The sequence below is a fragment of the Leucoraja erinacea genome, chromosome 23 (genome assembly GCF_028641065.1).
Source record: "Leucoraja erinacea ecotype New England chromosome 23, Leri_hhj_1, whole genome shotgun sequence".
NCBI lineage: Eukaryota > Metazoa > Chordata > Chondrichthyes > Rajiformes > Rajidae > Leucoraja > Leucoraja erinaceus.
In genome coordinates this window covers 8,039,920-8,052,604 of record NC_073399.1, presented here as the reverse complement: position 1 = coordinate 8,052,604, position 12,685 = coordinate 8,039,920, and the positions used below count along the sequence as shown (strand labels likewise).

Here is a 12,685-nt window from a genome sequence, read left to right as displayed (position 1 = left end):
GAACTTAAACTTTGATATCTCGAGTAGATTAATTCCATGGTCTTAAATATTTGTTTTGGAAAAAATGTGGTCAGTAGTGAGTGTAGGGCTATAGATATAACCACAGAACCCAAATGGAATAATGAAGGCACAAGTACCTGCTAATTATGACTGAGGAAACATCAATTTCTGATGTTTCATCTCTCACAGTCATGATTCAGCTTAATTAAAAAAATTCTCACGTTAAAGATGGTTCACTAAAAAACAATTGTACAGCAATTAAATGCTTCAGTTTTTTCTTTCGGTTATTTTTATTCCTTAAAATTATGTTGTTCCTGGATGTTGGATAGAATATTATGTCACAACAGTTTATTTTTGTTAATCGGCATACTTCAAGTAGAATTCAACAGTTTGTAAATGATATTTGATGGCTCGAGATGAATCTCAATCACATTTTCGGCCCATATAATACATACTGTGGTTAAGATTTACTTTTATGATTTTATGATTATGGACTAAGAGCAAGGAAGTTGGATTAACAAGTTTGTTTTTGGCTGCTATGAATATGATGGGCCTAAAAACTTAATTTATAGTTGCATTTATAGTTGAAATTGGAAATGACCTTATAACAAAGCAATGCTTTCTATTTTGAGCATTTAGTGTTACATATATTTAAATTTTTGTTTTTAAACCTGATACAATAACAAGGGCAGTGGATTTCATATTGATATAATGGTGATGTGGTGGGTAATCCCACTAGCAGGACTAGTAATCCAAAATCCTGATTTCAAATCCTATGGTGGCAGCTGTGGGATTTGAAACTTTGGTTAATAATCTGGTCCAACCTACATTTAACTTCATATCACCTTTTAAATGTTGTTGGTAATGACTGAGCAAGCCATTAAGTTCAGGGGCTAATCGGGATGTTCAATGAGTACTGTCACTGATCCTGAATTTAAAAAAAAATTAAAATACTTGAAAGGTGGAGATCTCAATAAGGTTTTGAAAATGTAACAGGCTGATTATTTTAGTCATAGTTATACCCAACAGAAATGGGCCCTTTGGCCCATCATGTCCATGCCAGTCATTGATGCCCTGCCCATTTGCACCAATTTGTTTTCCAGCTTTTAGTCTGTCGCCATCTGTGGCATGGCAGTTCAATATTTTTTCCAATTTGAAATCTGACCCTTTTATTCTCGATCCTCAACAATCTCTTCCTGTTTCTAATTTTGGCCTCTTGTTCCCGCTGACCATTAGTTCTATATTATCCCACTTATACATCCTACACACGTACACAGGCCCACGAACACACAACCCTACACGTCTTTGGAATGTGGGATGAAACTGATGCACCCAGAGAAAATCAACGCGGTCACAGGGAGAACGTACAAAGTCTGCACAGGTAGTACCTGTGGTCAGGATCGACCCCCGGTCTCTGGCTCTGTGAGGCAGCAGCTCTGCCGCAAACATTTTACCATAATTATTTGAAATATATCCTGATATTTTTTGTTACGTAGCTGGAGAAATTTGCCAAAATTATTGTAATTTTATCACAAACATGAGTTGCGTTATATTAGAAAAAGTAGAAACTTTGGGATAAGACAAAAGAAAATATTGTCAACTACATACTCCTCTGTGAGCCACAATCAGGTAGTGATCCCTGCTTTATACTGTGTTTGCTGATCTCAGCAAGATCGGGACAGAGGTACAACAATTGGAAAGCTGCCAGGGAGGTTAATGACATTTTCCCCATGTCCAGACAGTGGTTAAGTCTGGAAATGGGGTTAGGTGTATTGGGTGTGGGAAGGATTAATGGAAAAACAAAAAAGGGCGTATTTTGTTTGTATATTTGTAATTGAAGAAATCATGGGATTATTATACCAATAAATCCCTTAAAATGAAATTGTTGTAGGAAATTTTACGAACAGTCAGCCAGAGGTAACTTCAATATTTTCATTGAAATATAAATAGACTTGTGACTTCTAAACTTAGAGCTGATTATTTTTGATTTCAAGATTCTCTTGTCTACAATCTCCCTGAAGGACGTGATTACATTCCAAACATGAGTCTGAAAGTACAACGTTGTGTGGGTGTGAGGCTGCAGCCTTTTACAACAAAGTGAAGTCTAATGAGAACTTTGCATTTAATAAACTATATTCTTAAGCAAACAGTGGGAAGATAATGTTCCATTGCATGATATGACTGATATTAATGGAATTTTAAATCGGAATTACTGCACGAGGAGGCACAGAGGTTGAGAGCTTAGAGAGCTTGCAGCACCAGAGACCCAGGTTCGATCCTGACTACGGATGCTGTCTGCACAGAGTTTGTACGTTCATCCCATGACGACATGGGTTTTCTTCGAGATCTTTGGTTTCCCTCCACACTCCAAAGACGTACAGGTTTGTAGATTAATTGGCTTGGTGTAGGTGTAAATTATCCCTAGTGTGTGTAGGATAGTGTTAATGTGCAGGGATCGTGGTCGGTGTGGACTCGATGGGCCGAAGGGCCTGTTTCCGTGCTGTATTTCTAAACTAAACTAGACTACTGCATAGTCTTGGTCCCAAGAAGACTAATTTAATGTACGCAGGATATTAATGTTTTCTGATAAATATTTAAAAATCACATTTAGCACCACAGAGCAGGGGCCTCCAAACTTTTCAGCATGAGGACCACATTATATATTTGGCACTTTTTTGCCACACAGGTGCACACACACCCTCACGCTCGCGCTTGCTCTCCCTCTCGCGCCCCCTCTCGCACATGCTCGCACACGCTCACCTACGCTCACACACATTCACACCCACACACTCACTCACTGGGGCCACTGTCGCCGATCTTCACTGTCTCCCCGGGGCCATCGATGCTGCTGCCGCCGACCTGTATCTCTACTCCAGCCCCCCACGGACCTCCAGCAGCGACTCCTCTGACCCTCGCCTCTCCACCGGCTACTAGCAGGCCAGAGCCATCACCTCACCAGAGTTCCAGGCTCAGGACTAGGCCCTCAACCTCCACGATGCAGACAGCATGTGGTCTGGCTCTGCTGGGTCCTCGTGTCCCCCCCCCCCCCACAGGGAATCTCTGTAGTGATGCGTCATCCCCAACCACACACCCGCTAGTTAAAATTCCCCGCTGTTTATTTTGGCTTCTTTTTTACAGAGGTGCCAGAGTGGCACTCCGGTAGCACTGCACCCCTGGGTATTAGTCACGTACAACTAATGATAACCTGTCAGCAGCTGCACACAAACCCTCAACTGCGGCAAAATGACGTGTCCGTTCCCGCGCCCCCACAGAACCCACTAAATAGCCCGCCGCACGGAACGTGTTAAGAGCTTGCTGCGGGCTGGATAAAATCTCATGGCTGTCCGGATGTGGCCCGCTGGCCTTCGTTTGTAGACCCCTGCCATAGAGCATGAAAACAGGTGCTTTGGCTCACCTTGTTTATGTTGACCAAGTTGACATCCTGGGCTAGTCCCATTTGCCTCCCTTTGATCCGTTACTCTTCCAATCCATATCTCTGTCCAAATGTATTTAAAAAGTAGAAATGATATCCGATTCTATAACTTCCTATGGCAGCTCATTCCAAATACGGACTACCTTTGAGTGAAAAAGTTACCCCTGAGGACCCTCAAATCTTTCTCCTCTCGCCTACTAAAGCTTTATTTATGAATGAAAAATCTGTTTTCCGCCCAATGTTCTAACCATTAATGTATCCAAATCTTGACCTGGGAAACTCAATTTAAAGTGAAAATTATTTAAGAAAAGCAAGTTAACCATCGAAAATATCTTTTGTGTACTCAGTTCACTTAATTGTAAATTATGCTTTTAGGTGAGAAAAATCTAAACATAACTTAAAAATGTGTAAATTTTGCTTTCACTCTGTTCTTTCCCCCTATCATTGGAATTTTTCAGATTTATCCTTGAGTGTTGGTGACGCCATCACCTGGTGACACTATTTTTAAAGCTTTGTAAAGGAATGAAGAAAACAAGATGCATGTGCCTTTGGCCTTGCTCATATGGCTGATTACACTAATGTTATCGCACAAGAATAATCAATTGGAAAATCTCCGCAGTGACATAATGCTAAAAACCAAATGTTAGCGTACACTATACTATTGCAGGTCTTCCATAACTGCAATTGAAAAATAGGATTTCGAGTGACTGAGTGTATGTATCTGAAGAGAGTGTTCTTTCATAGAGAGAGAGCCTTTCCATTGTTTTCTGTATATTTATGTAAGCTATATTTCTTTGTATTTGTTTCCAAACTTTTGTAATATTAGAATGTCTATCTGCCCTTTTAGGTTAATTTAATTGATGGTATTCTTCAAAGCACCAGTAGTATTACCCATACTCGTATAATATTCCTCCCTTTGGAGGAAGGGAGGAATATCATACGAAATCAGATTAACTTGTCAATTTCATTTGCTTTAACTGCGGGATTTCAATGCATAATATTGACAACCAGATTTGCTGATTCAACAGTAACTCATGGAAATGAAGCATTTTGGTGTGTTCAGGAGGTAATATATGTAAAATGCTATCTAAATGCTAGTTTGCTTGCTCATTCTTTGAGAAACGAGCAAGAAAAGAGTTATTAAGCATTTCATTGTGGAAGATTCTGAATGAAAGTCCTCGTTTTGAGTAGAACCTTTTGACATGTGCGGACATATTGATTTAAGTAGTTAATGCAATTGATATTCATTTTTTACTCATGAAGGGAATTGATAGGGTAAACACAGTCTTTTACCCAGGGTAGAGGAATCAAGAAGCAGAGGACATTGATTTAAGGTGCAAGGGGAAATAATTAATGGGAACCTGAGGGACAACTTTTTCCACTGAGGATGTTGGGTATATAGAATGAGCTGCCAGAGGAGGTAGCTGAGGCAGGTACAATACCAACATATAAGAGACACTTGGACAGGTTCATGAATAGGAAACTGCCAATCTCTGGAATTCTCTGCCACAGAATGTAGTTGAGGCCAGTTCATTGGCTATATTTAAGAGGGAGTTAGATGTGGTCCTTGTGGCTAAAGGGATCAGGGGGTATGGAGAGAAGGCAGGTACAGGATACTGAGTGGGATGATCAGCCATGATCATATTGAATGGTGGTGCAGGCTCAAAGGGCCGAATTGCCTACTCCTGCACCTATTTTCTATGTTTCTGTGTTTTGAGGAATATGGACCAACTGGGGGTCCATAGATTATTACTGGTGTCAGAGGTTATAGGGAGAAGGCAGGAGAATGGGGTTTGGAGGGAGAGATAGATCAGCCATGATTGAATGGCTGTGTAGACTTGATGGGCTGAATGGCCAAATTCTACTACTATTCCTTATGACCTAAATGGGACTAGCTGAGACGGGACATCTTGGTTGACATGGACAAGTTGGGCCAATGGGTGTGTTTCTTTGCAGAATGACTCCATGACTCTTCCTTTCACGTTTAAAAGACAACACTTCATACTGATGGAGTGTCATCTTTAGAAAAACCGTCATTTATATATAGCATGTGATCAAAATTAATTACTTTAATTATCTTCATATAGTGTGCAAGCCAAGTAATTTTGAGACAAATATCACTCACTAATATTACACTTGCGATGATTTTTCATTCATTTCAATGGGCACCATACCTGCATTCACCAGCTCCCCTCCCTCCCCGCGGTTTAACCTCTGACTCATGGTGTGATGCACATGTTCCATCTGGTGTTTCATTTGCACTTAGTTTTGTAACTGTTATCATTCAAAAGGGAAGGAAATTAATTGCGCAAAATAGATTTCTCCAAACTAAATAGCGTTTGTCTCCATTCTTTATGGGCCTGTCCCACTTAGGCGATTTTTTGGGCGACTACTGGCGACTGCCGCAAAATTTTCAACATGTTGGAAATATTTAGGCGACAGTGGCAACAATTTTTGTTGTCGGTAGTCGTAGGTGCTGTCCTAGGTTGTCGCCATGTGTCGTAGGTGAATTCCATTAAAACCTGTCCCTGGCAGTAGCCTAAAGAGTCGCCTAAGTGGGACAAGCCCTTTAGTTTACACGACAGTCCATGAGAGTCAGCAAACTTTTAATACCCGTCTGCACTTTATTGTTCGACAGATCCACTTTGAGCAAGTACAAGAGATCAAGAACTCAAAGGGTCTTAAGAAAGGTACTGACCTGAAACGTCACCAATTCATTCGTGTTCTCCAGAGATACAGTCTGACCCGCTGAGTTACTCCAGCTTTTTGTTTCCTTTTAAGAGATCATGTCCCTGATATTTATCTCTTAAAATACATAGCTTGTATGCAGTATGCAGTTAATTCTGATTGAGATAGAAATAAATTGTAATAACGAAGCAGCTTTTCTAAACTCTTCCCAACATCTTGGTGTACCTAGTTTTAACTTGAGATCAATATTTAACATGTGTGAATGTTTAGTCTTTTTTGGCTTTTTAGTTCCCTGTTTCAATGGTTGCTAAGAATACTTGCAGTCAAGTCAAGTCAAGTTTATTCGTCACATACACATATGAGATGTGCAGTGAAATGAAAAGTGGCAATGCTCGCGGACTTTGTGCAAAAAGACAAACAAACAAACTATAAACACATTCATAAACACACACATATTCTTTTACATATTAAATATTGGAAGGAAAAATGTTCAGTAAAGTTAGTCCCTGGTGAGATTTACAGTCTGAATGGCCTCTGGGAAGAAACTCCTTCTCAACCTCTCCGTTCTCACAGCATGGCAACGGAGGCGTTTGCCTGACTGTAGCAGCTGGAACAGTCCGTTGCATGGGTGGAAGGGGTCTCCCATGATTTTATTGGCTCTGGAGTTGCACCTCCTGATGTATAGTTCCTGCAGGGGGGGCGAGTGAAGTTCCCATAGTGCGTTCGGCCGAACGCACTACTCTCTGCAGAGCCTTCTTGTCCTGGGCAGAGCAATTCCCAAACCAGATGGTAATATTACCGGACAAGATGCTTTCCACAGCCTAGTTGTAGTTCTAGTTGCATTTGCCTGATGAATAGATCAGGAATAAAAGGTTGCTAAAAGAGGAGCTTTAATTGCTGCCTTAAATTGGGAAATGACAGTGGAATAGGGAACCCATGAATATTTATTATTCACCATACTTGCTGAGCTAATTGTAAAATATCTTGGAGAAAAGTTGAATTTGAATTCTAAATATTGGCTTAATTTTTAAAGCAAACATAGAGAGTTTTTTGAGAAGGGAATAAAGGGTATTGCAGGTAAATGTGAATGCAGAGTTGAGATGTTTTACAGACAGTTTAACAATGAGTTTACATGATGACTTATTAGGACAGATGGTCCAAGTTTGTTCAAGAGGATAGTTTTAAGATGTTATAAAGTGGAAAGAAAGATGACGAGCCTAGCCTGTACAGGCACAGCTGTGACAGGGATGAACAAATAAAATTGTGATACATGTGACGATAAAAAAAATTGATCGATGTGATGCATAAGAAAAGAAAGATTTGCTCTGATAAATTACCTTTTACTATCTCAAGATATCTCTGAGGTATTTTTGAAGAAGTCACCGGATTACTCACTAGAGATTTGCATTTGGTCAGCTCCAACAGACAGCAATTAAAATCCATACATTTTTCACCAGTAGGGGGAGAACAGTTTATCAGATAATAACATTTGGATTGTTAAATTCTGTTTCTATCTCGTTTTCATGGCATGATTCAGAGGCTATGCATCTCTGTATAATTAAACAAACTACAATTTGCTCTCTGTTGATTCATACGAAAGTTAATCACATAAAACAGGAACAGTTGTTAAGGTGGTGTGTATTTGTGCATTGGAATTACAATGCCAAAATGTGGGTGGAAGCAGGGTTGGCTACCCTCATCATTTTACAGCGTAACCAGGGCTCTCACTTAACTTTTTTTCCCTGTTGCCAGCCGGGCAACCGTGGCAGCTTTTTAGGTTGCCAAATGACGGTTTAGGTGGTCATTTAAGACGGTTTGCATGACGCCTGCGCTAATGTGCTCGAACGAAGTGCGTAGTTACCAGTCGGAATTATGCTCAATGAAGCAAATTAAACATATTCACCAATCAGGACATGATATAGATCACAATGACATGCAGCAAAATTATAATACAGTATCTCAACTCTTTTTACACATTGCAATTAATGCAATATCTATTAGTTCTTTCCACTTCCAAACTAAAATGTGGTTGTATTATTCAGCGTATGATCAACCTGTGTCGATAAATCCTGGACCATGGTAACATGTATGCTTAACCATGCACACTACAGATTGATGCAAGCATGTTTTTTGTGAAGGACCGAAAATTACCATGACATGGCCATAGCATGGGTCGTCATTGCTATTGGTTCTGAAACACTCTTGCTTCCCACATAATTTATCCATTATAAAATATACAGGTTGCGAGGAAATTTCTAAAGGCATTTTATGATAATAGCTGTTAAAACCGACCATTCCCATCTGACAGGTTAAACATTACACTAACTGACAAGAGATGGCCAAAGGACATAACTGCAGCAAATGTTGTTTTGGTAATATGTTTAAAGGTGTCAAAACGCCACATTACCGGACATTCAGATTAGATGTACGTGTTGTGAACAGCAACCCAGTTTGTACACACCAGATTTAAAAAAAATTATTGATAAACGCTGTTTCCATCATTCCCACTTCAGAATTAACGTTAAAATTTCAACTGAAATATCTCCTGACCAAATTTGTGATGTATATGACTGACTGTAGAAGTAAAACCTGGATAAATCCAACGTATAGTTGTGAATGTTGCTCATGGAGGAAGGGTGAATTATTTTAGTTAAAAGGTGAAGGTACTATTCTTGATCCACAACACACAGTGTTCGAGCCAGCACTGGTTCCAATGTCAAAAACTATTGCTGGAAAATTGATGTCGCTCTTTTAAAAAAAAAAAAATCTGGTTTGCTGAAGACTGGTACGTTCCCAAGTACATGTGATGGGAAAGTGAAATGTGAATCTTGACCAGATGAACAAATACCAGTAGGGTGCTTTTGCTTTTGGCTACCTTAAAAAAAATTAGGTGCTAACAAATTGAACACATTGCACAATTAACAATCTTTACCTTTTTTTTACAGCATTTTGCTTGCTGAGTCATGGCATACAGGAGACCAGAAAAGTCATGTGAACAAGCATTTGAATGTCTGAGATTGCAAGAATATGAGCTGGCTACTAAGTATTGCACAGAAGCGCTCATCACCCTTGGCCACCCTTCCATCACTAGCACATCATGCCAGCCAGAAATAGACCGTATTCAAATTGAAAGTCTTCTCTACAGGATAGCCTGCTTATTGCAACTCGTGAGTAATGTGCTTTGTTCTAACTGCATACACAATAGGATAAAAGAGCAATTTTTACTCTACAACTAAAGCTGGGCAAGGGATAGCATGCTTAAAATACATTTTCTGCTTTCCCCAAGTGCCTTTGTTTATAAACTTGAAACAAATCATGTTGGAATTTCTCTTGGTTGACAGCTTTGTTCAGAATTAGACTCGAATGTGATCAGCTTACAAACCACCACATGGCTTGGGGCTGTGTCCGTCAGTTTTCCAAGAGCAGCAGTGCTTGCAGAAACACAAGTTAATTAAAGGTAGTTATTTGCTCTGATCAAAAAGCTAGAAACTAAGGTCTTTGGAGCACACTAATATGCAGGTCCATATTATTGAAGGAAGGTGGGTTGTATCTGCTTAAGAATCTCCATCTTAATAGTGGACAACACTGCACTTTGAGAGAATGGACTATATCAGAAACTGTTTTAAGCAATGCTGTTAGTGCAACATATGCATACTAACATATGCAAAGCTATTAATTCAGGAAGCCATCATTGCTCAAAAACTCAACGGGACAAGCCTCACCAGTAATGTGGCTACAAGAGGCTGTCAGATGCATATCCTGCTGTGAATGACTTGCTTCCTGACTTCCAACTTTTTTCCACCATCTACTAGCTACAAGCCAGGAATGTAATGAAATATTCTTCACTTGCCTGAATGAGTGCAGCTCCAATAATTCTCTCCTCAGGAAGACACACGCACATGCACCCCCCCCCCCCCCCCACCACACCATCACCACCACCACCACCCCTCCTTTTGTAAAAATGAAGTTGAATATTTCCAATTAAATCTATCACACCTGCTTTCCTAATCAATATTTTTGTATTCTAACACATCACAGATGATACAAGGAGAGAGTATGTAACTCTCGTTACTGTCTTAAGACTATTTTTATTTCTTGGTGTTATCCATAGTTTACATGGCCTGAGGCCTATTCTTGGTATTCTCTCTTATGATTAAGTGAGTTTGCTATTAATGACAAAAGATCCTACACTGACTTCTGTCATCCACTCCCACTTCTCAGTTCAGATTATTTTCTGGATTCTTGCAGCCATGAGTCAGATGATTGTCATATCCTCCAAACGGACACATTGCATGTACTACGCAATTTGTTCCTTGTACTATGTGCACTTGCATAACAAGTGCTTATTTGCTTCAAATCCTCCTTGTGCTTTTCCTGTATATCGATTGCTCCTTCCCTCCTTCCTGAATTAATAACTTTGCATATGTTAGTATGCATATGTTCAACTAACTGCAGTGCTTAAAACAGTTTCTGATGATAGGTACACAAAAATGCTGGAGAAACTCAGCGGGTGCAGCAGCATCTATGGAGCGAAGGAAATAGGCGACGTTTCGGGCCGAAACTTCGCCTATATCCTTCGCTCCATAGATGCTGCTGCACCCGCTGAGTTTCTCCAGCATTTTTGTGTACCTTCGATCTTCCAGCATCTGCAGTTCCTTCTTGAACGGTTTCTGATGATAGTCCATTCTCTTTCCTTTAGTTTGAATTAGAACCGAGCTGTACAAATTTGTATCACTTTTCCATGCCAAAATTCCCACTGGGCCTGTTCAGCAGTTTGTGTGCAGGTCTGTGTTATGCTCCCAAGCCTAGAAAAGCCTACGTTGTCCCTGTCCTTGCAGAAGACAGTCAAGCCATTGGGAATTTGTGGATGCAACGCCTCTGTAGGTGTTGTGCACCCAAAACTTGGATTGGATTTAGTTATGGTCTATTTGTATTTGTTGGAAGGCACAGTTAAATGTGATTTAAGCTTCATGGGTCTGACTGTGAAGATTTCACAGATGGCGGTAAACTTACTATGTTAAGCGTGGTTTCTGGAGTCCCCTATTTATATTAGCAAAAACTATAAATTAAAAAAAATAATTAAAGCAATTTATTGCGCATGTGGAATATTAAATTTTTTAATCTCAGTCAAGCAAGAACTTACCAGTGTTGGAAAGAACTGCAGATGTTGGTTTAAATTGAAGGTAGACACAAAATGCTGGAGTAACTCAGCAGGACAGGCAGCATCTCTGGAGAGAAGGAATGGGTGATGTTTTGGGTCGAGACCCTTCTTCAGTCTTGACCCAAAATGTCAGCCATTCCTTCTGTCCAGAGATGCTACATGTCTCACTAGTTACTCCAGTATTTTGTGTCTATCCAAGTGTATAGGAAGCAAGTATCATTAAGGCAGCCCATTATAACACGTGGTGATATTTTGCGTATTTTTTGAGTAAAAATATTTTATGTTTAATTGCATTGAGACCAAATAATCAAACTGATTAGTGTCTCCATTTATTTTAGAACTGTATTTAGTAGTAAACTCATTGCTTTGCCACAGTTGCAAACAAAGTTGCTGGATATTTTGTCTGGAGTTCAATAAAATGGGACATACACTGCCCTCTATAATGTTTGTGACAATAGAAAAAAATCAAATATGGTTAAAGTGCACATTGTCAGATTATAATAGCCATTTTTATACATTTTGGTTTTACCATGTAGAAGTGACAGCAGTGTTTATATAGGTCCCCCCCCCCCCCATTTAAAAGAAATAATTAGATAATAGATTGCCTTGGACTAAGGCTAATAGAGAATGATGGGGACATGGGAGATTGTAGAAGCTGGAAACTGGAGCAAAAATCAAATGAATGCAAGAACTCAGCATGTCGAGCGGCATCGGTGCCTGTGGAGGAAAGAATTGTCGATGCTTTAGCTATAGATCTTGCATTAGGTTACTTGCAGGAGCTCAGGTTTAACGAATAGTGATTGATATTGGTTATGCGGAATATTAAGCAGTAATGTCAAAGATAACTATACTTGTTCTCTGTTGCAGAAAAACTATGACCAGGCTGATGAAGACTGTAAAATTGGTATGTTCTGCAATTATTCCTTTTACATAAATAACGATGTAGAATTATATTTTTGGTGGGGCTGTGGGATATTTTATGCAACATAGAACTTTGAACGTTGTTGAATATTAGATGTCAGTGAACACCGAAGGATATCCATTTTGTGCATAATATTTTGCCAAACTTAAATTTTTTAAAGTACCAACTAATTCCCCACAACTAGATGTGCATTTGTCTAGAATTTCAACTTGTTAAATGGTTAATGTTGAGTGATATTTGTGTGACACTTTGTGACTGCTGTTAAAATTAGGTTGTTTTTGTGGTGGGAAGGGATTGTTTATATGTTCCCGAATTTCAACGCTACGATTGTCCGGCTCAATAACTCTCTGCTACCTTGTTCATTGGCCATTCTTCAAGCATGTGGATTGCAACTAACTTTCCATCTAATTCAATATGGCCAAATTGTAATTCTATTTGCCTTTTTTTTTTTGTCATACCTCTTCTCCTCTTTCTTACTCCC

The 12,685-nt window shown here is 39.6% G+C and overlaps 1 protein-coding gene across 3 annotated transcripts in view; it reads left to right on the top strand.

Annotated features, from left to right (window-relative positions):
- The window catches only part of helz (helicase with zinc finger), a 174,593-nt gene that overhangs the window by 22,204 nt on the left and 139,704 nt on the right, over positions 1-12,685 (top strand). For 2 of the 3 annotated variants that reach the window (XM_055653763.1, XM_055653760.1), the window contains exons 2-3: positions 9,067-9,288; positions 12,150-12,186. In XM_055653763.1, coding sequence (XP_055509738.1) covers positions 9,085-9,288; positions 12,150-12,186 — 241 coding nt within the window. In that variant the 5' untranslated portion in view covers positions 9,067-9,084. Of the gene's footprint in view, positions 1-6,071; positions 6,124-9,066; positions 9,289-12,149; positions 12,187-12,685 lie in introns of all 3 variants that reach the window. The other variant, XM_055653762.1, reaches the window with a different exon arrangement.